The sequence below is a fragment of the Nerophis lumbriciformis genome, linkage group LG03 (genome assembly GCF_033978685.3).
Source record: "Nerophis lumbriciformis linkage group LG03, RoL_Nlum_v2.1, whole genome shotgun sequence".
Taxonomy (NCBI): domain Eukaryota; kingdom Metazoa; phylum Chordata; class Actinopteri; order Syngnathiformes; family Syngnathidae; genus Nerophis; species Nerophis lumbriciformis.
In genome coordinates, this window is record NC_084550.2 from 31,677,501 (window position 1) to 31,698,391 (window position 20,891).

The 20,891-nt window shown below is 37.9% G+C and overlaps 1 protein-coding gene across 2 annotated transcripts in view; it reads left to right on the top strand.

Annotated features, from left to right (window-relative positions):
- The first annotated feature begins 787 nt into the window (after nucleotides 1-787).
- Nucleotides 788-20,891, top strand: part of nav1b (neuron navigator 1b) — a 98,648-nt gene continuing 78,544 nt past the window's right edge. For both annotated transcript variants that reach the window (XM_061937202.1, XM_061937211.1), the window contains exons 1-3: nucleotides 788-1,761; nucleotides 17,092-17,194; nucleotides 19,910-20,248. In XM_061937202.1, coding sequence (XP_061793186.1) covers nucleotides 1,080-1,761; nucleotides 17,092-17,194; nucleotides 19,910-20,248 — 1,124 coding nt within the window. In that variant the 5' untranslated portion in view covers nucleotides 788-1,079. The remainder of the gene's footprint in view (nucleotides 1,762-17,091; nucleotides 17,195-19,909; nucleotides 20,249-20,891) is intronic.

Genomic DNA, 20,891 nt, shown 5'->3' on the forward strand with positions numbered 1-20,891 from the left:
CATTCATTCATGAAGCACATGAGTCATGTACACTCTGCCAGTGTAGTAAAGACAATGAATACATGTATATTTATACTTATTTATGTATGTACATTTATTTATTTTAAATCTATCCTGTCCAGCCATTCAGACAAATCATATAGTTGATGTAGATGATCATATAGTAGATGTAGATGATCATAAAGTAGATGTAGAAGATCATATAGTAGATGTAGATGATCATATAGTAGATGTAGATGATCATATAGTTGATGTAGATGATCATATAGTTGATGTAGATGATCATATAGTAGATGTAGATGATCATATAGTTGATGTAGATGATCATATAGTAGATGTAGATGAACATATAATAGATGTAGATGATCATATAGTAGATGTAGATGATCATATAGTTGATGTAGATGATCATAAAGTAGATGTAGATGATCATAAAGTTGATGTAGATGATCATATAGTAGATGTAGATGATCATATAGTAGATGTAGATGATCTTATAGTTGATGATCGTATTGATCATATCATTAATGTATTCATAGACAGACATGATATAAATATAAATACATAAGCTAACACCTGTGACGGTGAAGGCAGCAGAGGGAGGTTGGGGGAGGGAAGAACAAAGGCGTGACAATTGCTGCTGGGAAGAGGGACTGCTGCTGGTGGCTGCTGAAGATATTCCTTCTGCATGGAGAGGTGAGAATGTGCAAATGCAGAGAAACCCCATGAAGAGGCGAGGGGAGGGAGGGAGGCAGCAGAGGAGGAAGAGGAGGAGGAGGAAGAGGAGGGGAGCGTCACTGCGTCTGCCGCCGCTGTCATTCGACTGCCGCACACTCCCGCGGCAGGAGGAGCGAGGAGGAAGGGAGGAGGAAAGGAGGACGCGAGGGAAGGAAGCGTGGAGGCAACAGCTGCAGGAAGGAGGTTGGAGAATTTCTGCAAAGAGAAAACCTTTTTTTCCTGCAGGATTTCTTTGTGCAGACCAGCGAGTGCCGTCGAGGCGAGGAACCGTTTTTTTTGTTGTTTTTTTTTTTTCCTTCCCTGCCTGCTGACGCTGGTCTGCTAGCTGTGATGCAGGAGGCATGCTGGGGAGTGTGAGGGCAGCGCTCACGATGGAGAGCTCCAAGGCCTACGGCCAAGCGGACGGCAAGGCCCTGGGGGCCAAGAGGGCCAAACCCGGGGGGCCTCAGAGCGCCCAGCGGGGAGAACTCAAGGTCTACCGTGCGGGGAGTTCCGAGGGCAGGCTCCCGGTGGCCTCCAGCCTGCGCAAGCAGAGGTCCATGACCAACCTGGCGGTGCTGACTGACGCGGAGAAGAAGCTGCACCTGTACGAGCCCAGGTGGTGCGACGACATGGCCAAGCACGGCGGGCTGAGGAAGCCGGCCAAACCCGTGGCCAAGGTGGCGGGAGGCGGCGCCCCGCTTTCTCGAAACCTCTCCAAATCGGAGCACTCCCTCTTCCAGGGAAAACCCAAGCCCTTCGCCCCTCTGGCCGCCCCCTCGGCCCCCGCCAAGCAGAGTCGGATACCGCGGGCTCCGTTCGCAGAGGTGAAGCCCCTCAGCAAGGCCCCCGAGGACCCCAGGTCTGATGACGAGATCCTCTCCAGCAAGGCCAAGACCGCCACCAGGAAAGCGGGAGCCGGCGAGTCGGGCTCCAAGGGGCAGGGCGAGGAAGGAGGCGACAAAGCCTTCCTGAAGGTGGACCCCGAGCTTGTGGTGACGGTGCTGGGAGACCTGGAGCAGCTGCTCTTCAGCCAGATGTTAGGTGAGTGCAGATCTGAAGAGAGTTTGACCAGTCCATGTAGACCCTACCCTCCTTTTCCTGAAGGAGACAAATAATACAAGACTGGGTGGATGAAGGTCTTGGTAACACTGCTCCGCTCTGTGGGCGTCAATGAATCCTCGGCAGAGATCCTCCATGCACGAACCACTGCTCGCGTTTTGTCAAATACATCCTCATCTCTGAATAGCCCACCTAGAACCTGAACCACACGGTTCTGAGGTCTGCTAGAATTGTGTTAAACATGTTTGCTTCCAGTCCCAACATGGACGACTGAGGGTTAGGGTGAGGGTTAGTCCACCTAGAACCTGAACCACACGGTTCTGAGGTCTGCTAGAATTGTGTGAAACATGTTTGCTTCCAGTCCCAACATGGACAACTGAAACTTAGGGTGAGGGTTAGTCCACCTAGAACCTAAACCACACGGTTCTGAGGTCTGCTAGAATTGTGTGAAACATGTTTTCTTCCAGTCCCCACATGGACGACTGAGGATTCTGTGACGTGAGCAACAGAACTGTCAGAACCTCCTGCTTGTTGCTCCTCACCACGGTGCGCTTCACCCGCACCATGGTGATGGGCAGATGGTTCAGATGCGGTGAGAAGATGGCGTTGCCTCCTCTGGAGCTGTAGGTGACATGTGGAGGACACTGACATGTGGGGGTGGGGGTGAGAGACTAGAAATTCTAATGCAGTGTTTTTCAACCTTTTTTGAGCCAAGGCACATTGTGGGGACATTGTTGATCGTGATGTTCGGATGTACATTGTCTTTGCTCCACAGTAAGTCTTTGCTGTCGTCCAGCATTCTGTTTTTGTTTACTTTGCAGCCAGTTCAGTTTTAATTTGATTCTGCATAGCCTTCCGTAAGCTTCAATGCCTTTTCTTAGGGGTACTCACCCCTTTAGCATTAGATACCTTTTTACCTGCACCCTGCCTCCCGCTGTTCCCGACATCTACAAAGCAATTAGCTCTGCCCAGCTCTAGACAGCACCGACACTCAACAACAACACATCATTTGCAGACTATAATTACTGCTTTGGAAAAAAATATTTTTAACCCAAATAGGTGAAATTAGATAATAATTGTGTGCATTTCTAAACTATATTTTATTTTAGATTTATTCTCATCTTCCAACCTTTTAGACACTTGCATGTAATGTAGCACACGATGTTTACTAGATCATTTACTCACATTAGTATCATTGATAAAGTCTATAACATGCATGCAAATAAAGTTTCCCATTTGCCAACTCTAGCCTTTAGCCACGCCCCCTCAGGTAATATACTTCCTGTGTTTACATCAAAAATAGACCTTCTGACTGGTTACTAATAAATACTCTGCAACTGTTGATTGTAATCATCCAGATGTAGTTACCATAAAGGTGCACTTAAAATCCTTTAATTTTCACAAAAATGGACAGTGCGTGTTATAACCCGGTGCACCTTATGTACAGAATAATTCTGATTGTGCTTACCGACCTCCAAGCAATTTTATTCGGTATGTGGTGCAATGATAAGTGTGACCGGTATACGTGTGGACTGTAGATTGGTGCCTGTTCAATAAATGACACTAACAAGTACCCCTAAACAAGCAACACCAAAACTTCAAAAGTTTAATTGAGAATATAGAACATTACACACGGCGCTCAAAAATCGGTCAAAATGTTTTAGTACGACTTTGGTAAGCTACGAAGCCCCACCGCTTGATGGATTGTCGCAGCATTACGACTTCCATAGTCAGACGTACTGTGCTTCAACATATGATATTATTATGGTGTGTGTATAAGGACCCCAAAGTGGCACCTATTAGGAGACATATTATCTGGCATTTTATTTTGCAATATTATGCAAAAACAACTCTTTGATGGATTGTCGGAGCATTACGACTACCATAATCAGACGTACTGTGCTTCTACATATGGTATTATTATGGTGTGTGCATAAGGACCCCAAAATAACACCTATTAGGAGACATATTATCTGGCATTTTATTTGGCAATATTATGCAAAAACAACTCTTTGATGGATTGTCGGAGCATTACGACTACCATAGTCAGACGTACTGTGCTTCAACATACGGTATTATTATGGTGTGTGTATAAGGACCCCAAAGTGGAACCTATTAGGAGACATATTATCTGGCATTTTATTTGGCAATATTATGCAAAAACAACTCTTTGATGGATTGTCGGAGCATTACGACTACCATAGTCAGACGTACTGTGCTTCAACATATGGTATTATTATGGTGTGTGCATAAGGACCCCAAAATGACACCTACTGTATTAGGAGACATATTATCTGGCATTTTATTTGGTAATATTATGCAAAAAGAACTCTTTGATGGATTGTCGGAGCATTACGACTACCATAGTCAGACGTACTGTGCTTCAACATATGGTATTATTATGGTGTGTGTATAAGGACCCCAAAATGACACCTACTGTATTAGGAGACATATTATCAGGCATTTTGTTTGGCAATATTATGCAAAAACTACTTTTTGATGGATTGTCGGAGCATTACGACTACCATAGTAAGACGTACTGTGCTTCAACATAAGGTATTATTATGGTGTGTGTATAAGGACCCCAAAAAGGCACCTATTAGGAGACATATTATCTGGCGTTTTGTTTGGCAATTTTATGCAAAAAAACCTTTTTGATGGATTGTCAGAGCATTATGGGTACCATAGTCAGACGTACTGTGCTTCAACATACGGTATTATTATGGTGTGTGTATAAGGACCCCAAAATGGCACCTATTAGGAGACATTATTTGGTGTTTTGTTTGGCAATATTATGCAAAACCAACTTTTATTACCTTCTGGTACCTGCTGATGTGTATTTGGGATCTGCATAAGTCCTGAAAATGTGTGCGCATTCCCCATTGTAGTCAATACTCTCCTTCTTTTCCCTCTACCCTCTTGTTGTGGCGCATTCCTCCTCCGCTGTTGCCATTTCTAATATAAAGTAGCGTACACTTCTAACTGGAAGCGCTAAAAGATGACGGAAAGAAGACGCTGTCAAAGTGGAGGCACGTATATAAAACCACCCATTGAAGACTGTCAGAAAGTGACTTGAAGATGATGTGTAAAACATCATCCATGCAAAATTTTGAGCAAATATCCACCATTACATGTTATGTAGACCACAAGAAAGTCTTTTAATGTGGAAAAAAACATCATAATAGTAATGTGACTCCTTTAATGTGCCTTATAATCCGGTGCGCCTTATGTACGTATTACTGCTGCCTGTGCTTGCCGACCTCCAAGCACTTTCATTTGGTACATGGTGTAATGATAAGTGTGACCAGTAGATGGCAGTCACACATAAGAGATGTGTGTGCACTGCAGGTTGACGCCTGTTCAATAAATGACGCGAGCAAGTACTTGTAAACAAGCAACACCAAAACTTTAAATGTTTCATTGAGAATATGTGCCACAAGGCGTTCAAAAATCGGTCAAAATGTTTTAGTACGACTTTGGTAAGCTACAAAGCCACACCGCTTGATGGATTGTCGCAGCATTACGACTACCATAGTCAGATGTACTGTGCTTCAACATATGGTATTATTATGGTGTGTGTATAAGGACCCCAAAATGACACCTATTAGGAGACATATTATCTGGCGTTTTGTTTGGCAATATTATGCAAAAACAACTTTTTGATGGATTGTCAGATCATTACGACTATCATAGTCAGACGCACTATGCTTCAACATATGGTATTATTATGGTGTGTGTATATGGACCCCAAAATGACACCTACTGTATTAGGAGACATATTATCTGGCATTTTGTTTGGCAATATTATGCAAAAACAAATTTTTGATGGATTGTGGGAGCATTACGACTACCATAGTCAGACGTACCGGCTTCAACATACGGTATTATTATGGTGTGTGAATAAGGACCCTAAAATGGCACCTATTAGGAGACATTATCTGGTGTTTTATTTGGCAATATTATGCAAAACGAACTTTCCTTACCTTACGGAAAATACGGTAGCATCAAAGTGGAAAGGTGTCAACATCGTGGCTAGGAGAGACAACGCAGGCGACAACAAGTACGCTAGCTTGATGGTTAGCTAACTTGCGGCGGATGCCAGCGTTCATCACATTTTCTTTGGAACAAACTAAGTCAACAATTGTTTGGATCCTATTTTTATTGATATGTCTTTTAGTAGCTGCAAATAAGGCTGCATTATTTTACTCATCCAGTAATCTCTCTCTATCTTCCATTAATCAAGTCATCGGATAAAACAACACTTTATAGCCTCTTTGTGTATTTTGGAGAAAATAGCTGAAATAAACCAAATATTTTTCTGCATCATTAAAATTGCTCTTTTACCATATGTGCATTTAATAAAATAATAATAAATCTACGATTTCCGTGGCCAGCCACACAAAAATCAGGACACGTGGAAAGTCATTTGAATCCATGTGGTGAGGATGTTGTTAGTTGCAGTCATTAAAGCATTCAGCAAAGCAACAACATACAAATTAAAGCCTTTTTCTAATCCAATTAATTGATTTAATGCTGGAAACACTTTACCATTTCCCACTTCTTATATTGGATGTGTCTTCTACAGGTGTGTCCAATGATGTCATGGTCAATTAATTAGTTGTGTGATTTACTCTGTATAATTAGTTAATGATAATCAGTCTGATTAAATGTATGAGGCATGCTTCATCTGCCAGTCATTACCTCGCACTTAGAGGAGCATCTGCTCTGTGTGACTATACGTAGTACATAAAACATGACAAACTGTTTACATAGTATATAAAACATGACAAACTGTTTACATAGTATATAAAACATGACAAATAAACTATACATAGTATATAAAACATGACAAACTGTTTACATAGTATATAAAACATGACAAATAAACTGTATACGTAGTATATAAAACATGACAAACTGTTTACATAGTATATAAAACATGACAAACTGTTTACATAGTATATAAAACATGACAAATAAACTGTATACATAGTATATAAAACATGACAAACTATACATAGTATATAAAACATGACAAATAAACTGTATACATAGTATATAAAACATGACAAATAACCTGTATACAAGGTATATAAAACATGACAAATAAATCATGTCTAATAAAAACAACGGCATCATAGTTGATTAATACAGTAAAGAAGTTTTAAGAGATTGCTATACTTTCTTTCATTGTGACGTTTATAATTTCCAAAATGTTTTTTGTAAGAAATTTCATTTGATTTGATTTGGGAACTTAATTGGTTCTAGAACATGGCTCGTAAAATGAGAGGTTCCCTATAAGAATCAATGTAAACAAATAATTGGTTTTAGCCTTGACAACCGTCTCTATTTTAGTATAAAACTGCACAATTTGAATATATGCATATATATATATATATATATATATATATATATGTATATATATGTGTGTGTGTGCGTGTGTGTGTGTGCGTGTGTGTGTGTGTGTGTATATATATATATATATATATATATATATATATATGTGTGTGTATTTATATATATATATATATATATATATATGTGTATATATATACGTGTATATATACAGTATGTATATATATATATATATATATATATATATATATATATAACTATACATATATAAATACACACACACACACATTTTATATATATATATATATATATATATATATGTGTGTGTGTGTGTATTTATATATGCATATATATATATATATATATATGTGTATTTACAGTATTCAGTAAATATATATATATATATATAAAAATGTGTATATATAAATGTTTATATATATATATATATATATACATAGAGCACACACACACACACACACACATGTCATGTTGGTGCGCTCTGAAACGTTAACCACCATGTTGCCATAATAAAAATAAAAATAAATCATTTTATCTTGTGTTAGATAATGTTTGTGGCGTTGAAGACTGGTGATAAATGATTAGTGGCTACTAGCTAGCGTTAGCACAAAGTAGCGGTGTGAGGCGATCCTTCATCGGCTTGTGTCCCGGTAGTTTCTTCTCATTCGCTGTAACAAAGGTCCACTCTGGCATCTGTCTGGGTCTTATTCCAATTAAACATTTGCTGCTAACTAAGCCCACATTGATGATAAAGTCATCAAACTGAAGGTGATGGAAGACAAAGATTTCTCTTTACACACCTTTAAAGAACCCGTTTATGTTCTATCACATGAATGTAACGTGACGGAGGCACAGACGGAGGTCATCCACGTCAGCAAAGGATGGAGACGGTGCGAGCATAAAACGTAGACACGCTGTGGATGGCCGGCTGTGAGTGTTGATGGTAATGTCCTGTGGTCGCTCATGCAAGATGTCTGCAAATGTCGCTGTAGCCCTGACTTGTGTGGAGGGAGGAAGACTTGCTGCTGGCGTGACAAGACGTGCAGCTTGTGACATTTGAGGAGAAACTCTGCTTCTAGAAGGCCAGTGTTTATTTTAGCTGGTGGCTACGTGGAACACATGGTGAGCTGGGGCAGAACTGGTTTGAACGCAGGGATGGTTCCTCACCACTAATCTCACACCAAGTTGCAAAAGAGCCAAACGCAGTGAAGTTGTCACGTTGTGTAAATGGTAAATAAAAAGAGAATACAACAAATCCTTTTCAACTTATATTCAATTGAATAGACTGCAAAGACAAGATATTTCATGTTCACACTGAGAAACTTTGTTGTTTTTTGCAAATAATCATGAACTTAGAATGTAATGGCAGCAACACATTGCAAAAAAGGCATTTTTACCACTGTGTTACATGGCCTTTCCTTTTAACAACACTCAGTAAAGGTTTGGGAACTGAGGAGACACATTTTTGAAGTGGAATTCTTTCCCATTCTTGCTTGATGTACAGCTTAAGTTGTTCAACAGTCCGGGGGTCTCCATTGTGCTATTTTAGGCTTCATAATGTGCCACACATTTTCAATGGGAGACAGGTCTGGACTACAGGCAGGCCAGTCTAGTACCCGCACTCTTTTACGATGAAGCCACGTTGATGTAACACGTGGCTTGGCATTGTCTTGCTGAAATAAGCAGTGGCGTCCATGGTAACGTTGCTTGGATGGCAACATATGTTGCTCCAAAAGCTGTATGTACCTTTCAGCATTAATGGTGCCTTCACAGATGTGTAAGTTACCCATGTCTTGGCCACTAATACACCCCCATACCATCACACATGCTGCCTTTTACACTTTCACCCTAGAACATGATGGTTCTTTTACTCTTTGGTCCACAGTTTCCAAAAACAATTTGAAATGTGGACTCGTCAGACCACAGAACACTTTTCCACTTTGTATCAGTCCATCTTGGATGAGCTCAGGCCCAGCGAAGCCGACTGCGTTTCTGGGTGTTGTTGATAAACAGTTTTCGCCTTGCATAGGAGAGTTTTAACTTGCACTTACAGATGTAGCGACCAACTGTAGTTACTGACAGTGGGTTTCTGAAGTGTTCCTGAGCCCATGTGGTGATATCCTTTACACACTGATGTCGCTTGTTGATGCAGTACAGCCTGAGGGATGGAAGGTCACGGGCTTAGCTGCTTACGTGCAGTGATTTCTCCAGATTCTCTGAACTCTTTGATGATATTATGGAGCGTAGATGGTGAAATCCCTAAATTCCTTTCAATAGCTGGTTGAGAAAGGTTTTTCTTAAACTGTTCAACAATTTGCTCATGCATTTGTTGACAAAGTGGTGACCCTCGCCCCATCCTTGTTTGTGAATGACTGAGCATTTCATGGAATCTACTTTTGTACCCAATCATGGCACCCACCTGTTCCCAATTAACCTGGACACCTGTGGGATGTTCCAAATAAGTGTTTGATGAGCATTCCTCAACTTTATCAGTATTTTTTGCCACCTTTCCCAACTTCTTTGCCACGTGTTGCTGCCATCAAATTCTAAAGTTAATGATTATTTGCACAAAAAAAAATGTTTATGAGTTTGAACATCAAATATGTTGTCTTTGTAGCATATTCAACTGAATATGGCTTGAAAAGGATTTACAAATCATTGTATTCCGTTTATATTTACATCTAACACCATTTCCCAACTCATATGGAAACAGGGTTTGTTTATATATATATATATATATATATATATACATATATATATATATATATATATATATATATATATATATATATATATATATATATATATATATATATATATATATGTATACTTACATCATGTATATATGACATGCTATTATGAATGTTACTACATGACATATATACTTACATCATGTATATATTACATGTTATTATGAATGTTACTACATGACATACAGGTAAAAGCCAGTAAATTAGAATATTTTGAAAAACTTGATTTATTTCAGTAATTGCATTCAAAAGGTGTAACTTGTACATTATATTTATTCATTGCACACAGACTGATGCATTCAAATGTTTATTTCATTTAATTTTGATGATTTGAAGTGGCAACAAATGAAAATCCAAAATTCCGTGTGTCACAAAATTAGAATATTACTTAAGGCTAATACAAAAAAGGGATTTTTAGAAATGTTGGCCAACTGAAAAGTATGAAAATGAAAAATATGAGCATGTACAATACTCAATACTTGGTTGGAGCTCCTTTTGCCTCAATTACTGCGTTAATGCGGCGTGGCATGGAGTCGATGAGTTTCTGGCACTGCTCAGGTGTTATGAGAGCCCAGGTTGCTCTGATAGTGGCCTTCAACTCTTCTGCGTTTTTGGGTCTGGCATTCTGCATCTTCCTTTTCACAATACCCCACAGATTTTCTATGGGGCTAAGGTCAGGGGAGTTGGCGGGCCAATTTAGAACAGAAATACCATGGTCCGTAAACCAGGCACGGGTAGATTTTGCGCTGTGTGCAGGCGCCAAGTCCTGTTGGAACTTGAAATCTCCATCTCCATAGAGCAGGTCAGCAGCAGGAAGCATGAAGTGCTCTAAAACTTGCTGGTAGACGGCTGCGTTGACCCTGGATCTCAGGAAACAGAGTGGACCGACACCAGCAGATGACATGGCACCCCAAACCATCACTGATGGTGGAAACTTTACACTAGACTTCAGGCAACGTGGATCCTGTGCCTCTCCTGTCTTCCTCCAGACTCTGGGACCTCGATTTCCAAAGGAAATGCAAAATTTGCTTTCGTCAGAAAACATGACTTTGGACCACTCAGCAGCAGTCCAGCTGGTGTCGGTCCACTCTGTTTCCTGAGATCCAGGGTCAACGCAGCTGTCTACCAGCAAGTTTTAGAGCACTTCATGCTTCCTGCTGCTGACCTGCTCTATGGAGATGGAGATTTCAAGTTCCAACAGGACTTGGCGCCTGCACACAGCGCAAAATCTACCCGTGCCTGGTTTACGGACCATGGTATTTCTGTTCTAAATTGGCCCGCCAACTCCCCTGACCTTAGCCCCATAGAAAATCTGTGGGGTATTGTGAAAAGGAAGATGCAGAATGCCAGACCCAAAAACGCAGAAGAATTGAAGGCCACTATCAGAGCAACCTGGGCTCTCATAACACCTGAGCAGTGCCAGAAACTCATCGACTCCATGCTACGCCGCATTAACGCAGTAATTGAGGCAAAAGGAGCTCCAACCAAGTATTGAGTATTGTACATGCTCATATTTTTCATTTTCATACTTTTCAGTTGGCCAACATTTCTAAAAATCCCTTTTTTGTATTAGCCTTAAGTAATATTCTAATTTTGTGACACACAGAATTTTGGATTTTCATTTGTTGCCTGCCACTTCAAATCATCAAAACTAAATGAAATAAACATTTGAATGCATCAGTCTGTGTGCAATGAATAAATATAATGTACAAGTTACACCTTTTGAATGCAATTACTGAAATAAATCAAGTTTTTCAAAATATTCTAATTTACTGGCTTTTACCTGTATATACTTACATCATGTTTATAATACATGTTATTATGAATGTTACTACATGACATGTATACTTAAATCATGTTTATATTACATGTTATTATGAATGTTACTACATGACATATACACTTACATAATGTATATATTACATGTTATTATGAATGTTACTACATGACATTTATACTTACATCATGTATATATGACATGTTATTATGAATGTTACTACATGACATATATACTTACATCATGTATATATTACATGTTATTATGAATGTTACTACATGACATATATACTTACATCATGTATATATGACATGTTATTATGAATGTTACTACATGACATTTATACTTACATCATGTATATATTACATGTTATTATGAATGTTACTACATGACATATATACTTACATCATGTATATATGACATGTTATTATGAATGTTACTACATGACATTTATACTTACATCATGTATATATTACATGTTATTATGAATGTTACTACATGACATATATACTTACATCATGTATATATTACATGTTATTATGAATGTTACTACATGACATATATACTTACATCATGTATATATTACATGTTATTATGAATGTTACTACATGACATATATACTTACATCATGTATATATTACATGTTATTATGAATGCTACTACATGACATATATACTTACATCATGTATATATTACATGTTATTATAAATGTTACTACATGACATATATACTTACATCATGTATATATTACATGTTATTATAAATGTTACTACATGACATATATACTTACATAATGTATATATTACATGTTATTATGAATGTTACTACATGACATATATACTTACATCATGTATATATTACATGTTATTATGAATGTTACTACATGACATATATACTTACATCATGTATATATTACATGTTATTATGAATGTTACTACATGACATTTATACTTACATCATGTATATATTACATGTTATTATGAATGTTACTACATGACATATATACTTACATGATGTATATATTACATGTTATTATGAATGTTACTACATGACATATATACTTACATCATGTATATATTACATGTTATTATGAATGTTACTACATGACATATATACTTACATCATGTATATATTACATGTTATTATGAATGCTACTACATGACATATATACTTACATCATGTATATATTACATGTTATTATAAATGTTACTACATGACATATATACTTACATCATGTATATATTACATGTTATTATAAATGTTACTACATGACATATATATACTTACATCATGTATATATTACATGTTATTATGAATGTTACTACATGACATATATACTTACATCATGTATATATTACATGTTATTATGAATGTTACTACATGACATATATACTTACATCATGTATATATTACATGTTATTATGAATGTTACTACATGACATTTATACTTACATCATGTATATATTACATGTTATTATGAATGTTACTACATGACATATATACTTACATCATGTATATATTACATGTTATTATGAATGTTACTACATGACATATACTTACATCATGTATATATTACATGTTATTATGAATGTTACTACATTACATATATACTTACATCATGTATATAGTACATGTTATTATGAATGTTACTACATGACATATATACTTACATCATGTATATATTACATGTTATTATGAATTTGACTAGATACTACTCAATACACTCAATACTTACGTCATGTAAATATTACATGTTATAATAAATGTTATTACATTACATACATACTTACATCATGTATATATTACATGTTATTATGAATGTTACTACATGACATATATACTTACATCATGTATATAGTACATGTTATTATGAATGTTACTACATGACATATATACTTACATCATGTATATATTACATGTTATTATGAATTTTACTAGATACTACTCAATACACTCAATACTTACGTCATGTAAATATTACATGTTATAATAAATGTTATTACATTACATATATACTTACATCATGTATATATTACATGTTATTATGAATGTTACTACATGACATTTATACTTACATCATGTATATATTACATGTTATTATGAATGCTACTACATGACATATATACTTACATCATGTATATATTACATGTTATTATAAATGTTACTACATGACATATATACTTACATCATGTATATATTACATGTTATTATAAATGTTACTACATGACATATATATGCTTACATCATGTATATATTACATGTTATTATGAATGTTACTACATGACATATATACTTACATCATGTATATATTACATGTTATTATGAATGTTACTACATGACATATATACTTACATCATGTTTATATTACATGTTATTATGAATGTTACTACATGACATATACTTAAATCATGTTTATATTACATGTTATTATGAATGTTACTACATAACATATACACTTACATAATATATATATGACATGTTATTATGAATGTTACTACATGACATATATACTTACATCATGTATATATTACATGTTATTATGAATGTTACTACATGACATTTATACTTACATCATGTATATATGACATGTTATTATGAATGTTACTACATGACATATATACTTACATCATGTATATATTACATGTTATTATGAATGTTACTACATGACATATATACTTACATCATGTATATATTACATGTTATTATGAATGTTACTACATGACATATATACTTACATCATGTATATATGACATGTTATTATGAATGTTACTACATGACATTTATACTTACATCATGTATATATTATATGTTATTATGAATGTTACTACATGACATATATACTTACATCATGTATATATGACATGTTATCATGAATGTTACTACATGACATTTATACTTACATCATGTATATATGACATGTTATTATGAATGTTACTACATGACATATATACTTACATCATGTATATATTACATTTTATTATGAATGTTACTACATGACATATATACTTACATCATGTATATATTACATGTTATTATGAATGCTACTACATGACATATATACTTACATCATGTATATATTACATGTTATTATAAATGTTACTACATGACATATATACTTACATCATGTATATATTACATGTTATTATGAATGTCACTACATGACATATATACTTACATCATGTATATATTACATGTTATTATGAATGTCACTACATTACATATATACTTACATCATGTATATAGTACATGTTATTATGAATGTTACTACATGACATATATACTTACATCACGTATATATTACATGTTATTATGAATTTTACTAGATACTACTCAATACACTCAATACTTACGTCATGTAAATATTACATGTTATAATAAATGTTATTACATTACATACATACTTACATCATGTATATATTACATGTTTTTATTAATGTTACTACTTTGCATATCATATAATTACAGTGATGGAGGTGTTTGGATGTTTCTAGAGTGCTTTATAGGCAGAAGAGAGCGATTTCTATTCACTCCATCGTTAGTTGACTTTTGCTAATGTTTATTTACACTTTAGAATGCATAATAAAGACATACAGGTAAAAGCCAGTAAATTAGAATATTTTGAAAAACTTGATTTATTTCAGTAATTGCATTCAAAAGGTGTAACTTGTACATTATATTTATTCATTGCACACAGGCTGATGCATTCAAATGTTTATTTAATTTAATTTTGATGATTTGAAGTGGCAACAAATGAAAATCCAAAATTCCGTGTGTCACAAAATTAGAATATTGTGTAAGGCTAATACAAAAAAGGGATTTTTAGAAATGTTGGCCAACTGAAAAGTATGAAAATGAAAAATATGAGCATGTACAATACTCAATACTTGGTTGGAGCTCCTTTTGCCTCAATTACTGCGTTAATGCGGCGTGGCATGGAGTCGATGAGTTTCTGGCACTGCTCAGGTGTTATGAGAGCCCAGGTTGCTCTGATAGTGGCCTTCAACTCTTCTGCGTTTTTGGGTCTGGCATTCTGCATCTTCCTTTTCACAATACCCCACAGATTTTCTATGGGGCTAAGGTCAGGGGAGTTGGCGGGCCAATTTAGAACAGAAATACCATGGTCTGTAAACCAGGCACGGGTAGATTTTGCGCTGTGTGCAGGCGCCAAGTCCTGTTGGAACTTGAAATCTCCATCTCCATAGAGCAGGTCAGCAGCAGGAAGCATGAAGTGCTCTAAAACTTGCTGGTAGAAGGCTGCGTTGACCCTGGATCTCAGGAAACAGAGTGGACCGACACCAGCTGGACTGCTGCTGAGTGGTCCAAAGTCATGTTTTCTGACGAAAGCAAATTTTGCATTTCCTTTGGAAATCGAGGTCCCAGAGTCTGGAGGAAGACAGGAGAGGCACAGGATCCACGTTGCCTGAAGTCTAGTGTAAAGTTTCCACCATCAGTGATGGTTTGGGGTGCCATGTCTTCTGCTGGTGTCGGTCCACTCTGTTTCCTGAGATCCAGGGTCAACGCAGCCGTCTACCAGCAAGTTTTAGAGCACTTCATGCTTCCTGCTGCTGACCTGCTCTATGGAGATGGAGATTTCAAGTTCCAACAGGACTTGGCGCCTGCACACAGCGCAAAATCTACCCGTGCCTGGTTTACGGACCATGGTATTTCTGTTCTAAATTGGCCCGCCAACTCCCCTGACCTTAGCCCCATAGAAAATCTGTGGGGTATTGTGAAAAGGAAGATGCAGAATGCCAGACCCAAAAATGCAGAAGAGTTGAAGGCCACTATCAGAGCAACCTGGGCTCTCATAACACCTGAGCAGTGCCAGAAACTCATCGACTCCATGCCACGCCGCATTAACGCAGTAATTGAGGCAAAAGGAGCTCCAACCAAGTATTGAGTATTGTACATGCTCATATTTTTCATTTTCATACTTTTCAGTTGGCCAACATTTCTAAAAATCCCTTTTTTGTATTAGCCTTACACAATATTCTAATTTTGTGACACACGGAATTTTGGATTTTCATTTGTTGCCACTTCAAATCATCAAAATTAAATGAAATAAACATATGAATGCATCAGTCTGTGTGCAATGAATACATATAATGTACAAGTTACACCTTTTGAATGCAATTACTGAAATAAATCAAGTTTTTCAAAATATTCTAATTTACTGGCTTTTACCTGTATGTGTGTTTGTCTTACATAAGGATTGTAAATGATAGACACAGCTCCATAAAAGTGCAGTTCCTCTTTTAGACTTCCACAGAGGTTTATACGTAGTTGTGATGCGGTCGGTATAAAATAACCAAATATGTCTGCTCTCTTTCAAGAAGTTGATCACAGTTTGTTCTCTTTGTGTTCTCAAAGCCACAAAAAGGTGACTTTGTGTTTGTGTGCATCCACCTGCAGATCCTGAGTCGCAGAGGAAGCGCACAGTTCAGAATGTCCTCGACCTCCGCCAGAATTTGGAAGACACCATGTCGAGTCTGCGAGGCTCACAGCTCAGCCACAGGTGTGCACCACCACATCAACACCCCCTAGATGCACACCCAGTACCCACTAGGGTGTGCACCACCACATCAACACCCCCTAGATCTAGATGCACACCCAGTACCCATTAGGGTGTGCACCACCACATCAACACCCCCTAGATGCACACCGAGTACCCACTAGGGTGTGCACTAACGCATACTTGATCTTCAGAGATACAGGTTACACTGAGGGTGCCAGTATAAAAAACTTTAACATTGTTAGAAATGTACGCCACACTATGAATCCACACCAAACAAGAATGACAAACATATTTCGGGAGAACATCCGCACTGTAACACAACGTAAACACAACAGAACAAATACCCAGAACCCTTTGCAGCACTAACTCTTCCGGGACGCTACAAGGTGTGTGTATGTGTGTAGGGGGCGGGGCGGTGGGCTTTGGAGGTAGCGGGGGTGTATGTTGTAGCGTCCCGGAAGAGTTAGTGCTGGAAAGGGTTCTAGGTATTTGTTCTGTTGTGTTTATGTTGTGTTACTGTGCGGATGTTCTCCCAAAATGTGTTTGTCATTCTTGTTTGGTGTGGATTCACAGTGTGGCGTATATTTCTAACAATGTTAAAGTTGTTTATACGGCCACTCTCAGTGTAACCTGTATCGCTGTTGATGAAGTATGCATCGCATTCGCGTGTGTGTGCATACAAAAGCCGCTCATATTTTGTGACTGGGCGGGCACGTTGTTAGAAGGAATGAAAAGCGGACGTGACGTCAGCTCGTAGAGGACGTTAAAAGCAGTGCCTGTAAGGCACGCCCCCAAGACTGTGGAATACGAGAAATAATGACTGATGAACACTTTCGTTTGATAATGAGGGTTGCCTCAGCTCAAAGCCTAAGCCCCGACATTAATGAACTAGCATTCAAGAAAAGATGGCAGGTATCTGGCTTGGGCACATCAGATTAGATCAGTGTGTTGCAAACTGAGCAGTTTAAAGTCCTGAATGGTTGGTTTATTCATTATTTTATTTTCAAATTTATTAGCCTGTGGAAAAAGTTAATGTTGATATTTACCTCAGAAGGCTTCAAATAGAAAAGAGGCATTCAATTTTTATTTAAATTGTATTTGATATGCCATTGATATTTTTTAATTATTATTATTTGAAACTGGATTTTGCATGTCACTATAAAGTTATATAAGCCTTGCTTGTTCAATATTTAATGCAAAACTTGTTTGGGTCCCTATTAAAAGGTTCATTTGTTCAACCTTGGCCCGCGGCTTTGTTCAGTTTTACATTTTGGCCCACTCTGTATTTGAGTTTGACACCCCTGCACTAGGGTGTGCACCACCACATCAACACACCCCTTAGATACACACCGAGTACCCACTAGGGTGGAGTGATCGTGGTCTGTAGATAAACTCAAAGGACACACGAAAACGGTTGAAAAGAAACATGCAGAACATGTATCCATTCGTCAACAATCATACGAAGGAAATCTGCCAGGTCTCTCGGTTGTTTTATTAAAAAATATGTGTATGTGTTCAGTGGTGATACACTTTTCCACCACTTGTGGCAGTAAGGACAATATCAAACAACCTAAAGTCATAGAGAAATTTCTTAAGGGCAAAAAATATGACTAAAGTACTGAAGCTTTGTTTTTATTTTCAATAATATGTATAAAGAAACATATATTTTAGCAATATTTATTTAGTTAGAATGTTTTTATTTTAAAAATGCTTAATTGTATTTAAATGTATTATTTCATCAGTTGTTATGAGTCCCTTCTCTTCTAATATATTTGATTGGTTTTTATTTTTCTAATCAGTCTGACCTAAGTCTTGATAATAATCTTTGTGATCAACACATATCTTTGACAATGTTTATCCTGTTAAACTGTATATAATTATTGAATATGATTCAAAGAATACGAGTTCAGTGTTAATATCAGAGTGGGCCCCGGTCCCCTATGTAGTGAAAAAGTTGGGCCCCGAGGTCAAAAAGGTGAAGAACTCTTGGTCTATGAAATCATAAAAGTTTCAGTTCAATTGAAAGCAAATCAATATTTCCAAAGATAGTAAAAACCTGTGATTGTTTACTACTGTGGTCACTTAGTCCAAAGACTGTCTGGTCCTGTCCAGGTTCCTTCAGTCGTTACCACTGTGGTCACTTAGTCCAAAGACTGTCTGGTCCTGTCCAGGTTCCTTCAGGCGTTACTACTTTGGTCACTTAGTCCAAAGACTGTCTGGTCCTGTCCAGGTCCCTTCAGGCGTTACTACTTTGGTCACTTAGTCCAAAGACTGTCTGGTCCTGTCCAGGTCACTTCAGGCGTTACTACTGTGGTCACTTAGTCCAAAGACTGTCTGGTCCTGTCTAGGTTCCTTCAGTCGTTACTACTGTGGTCACTTAGTCCAAAGACTGTCTGGTCCTGTCCAGGTTCCTTCAGTCGTTACTACTGTGGTCACTTAATCCAAAGACTGTCTGGTCCTGTCCAGGTTCCTTCAGTCGTTACTCATAAATTATCCAAGAAGGACGGATAAAAATACTCTCTTTGTCCTTTACAGTATTTATGACTTTCTGCCTGTAGTTATGTAATGAAGTGAAATGTATTGGATGGAGTGAACCCTTTCCATTTCTGACCCACTGTGGAGTCTGGAACAAGTGGTAGTTCCAAGCAGGTACCGAACAAAACTGAACACTGGTTTTGGAAAGTCAGACCGATTACCACCCGTGTTTGTCCACAGCTGTTTGGAGAGCAGCAACGTGGCATACGACAGCGACGAGACCAACGCCCGCAGCATGTCCAGCCTCTCCAACCGCTCCTCGCCGCTGTCCTGGCGCCACGGCCAATCTAGTCCTCGCCTCCAGGCGGGCGACGCCCCGTCCTCCACGGCGGGAGGATACCAGGGGGTCAAGACCACCTGCCAGACCATGCCCGCTCGCTGCTCGGGACGCCTCAGCAGCACGTCGCGCATCGAGCTGCTGGACGGGCTGGAGGACGGCGAGCTGAAGTCCCGTTACCTGAGCGACAGTGACCTTCTGGGAAAGTGCCTCCCGGATGACGAGGACAACCTCGCTAATGGGTAAGTCCCCGGGGGAAATGTGGGTAATTCTGTTCCTGTGGCAACACGTGACCTTGTTTCCAGTGGCAACTGCAGATACTTTGTCACCTTAATCTCTTAACCTCAACCAATTACCCCCTAGAGGGCCACCAATATAGTCTGTGTAATACACTACTCCACCACTTGTGGCAGTAATGACAACATCAAACAAACAGAAGAAGTCTGGAGCTAAAGTCACAGAGAAGTTTCTTAAGCACAAAAAATATGAATAAAGTGGTGAAGCTGTATTTTACTTGAGTTTAATAATAATAATAATATATTTTATTTGTAACAAAACACTTTACATTGAGCAAACAACCTAAAGTGCTACAGTGTATTAAAAAAAATTAAAAGATAATAAAAATAAAAACTAGAACTAGCACGCATATATGCAAAAAAAGGCTTTTTTTAAAAGAAGGGTTTTTAAGCCTTTTTTAAAAGCATCCACAGTCTGTGGTGCCCTCAGGTGGTCAGGGAGAGCGTTCCACAGACTGGGAGCGGCGGCTTTTTTAAAAGCATCCACAGTCTGTGGTGCCCTCAGGTGGTCAGGGAGAGCGTTCCACAGACTGGGAGCGGCGGCTTTTTTAAAAGCATCCACAGTCTGTGGTGCCCTCAGGTGGTCAGG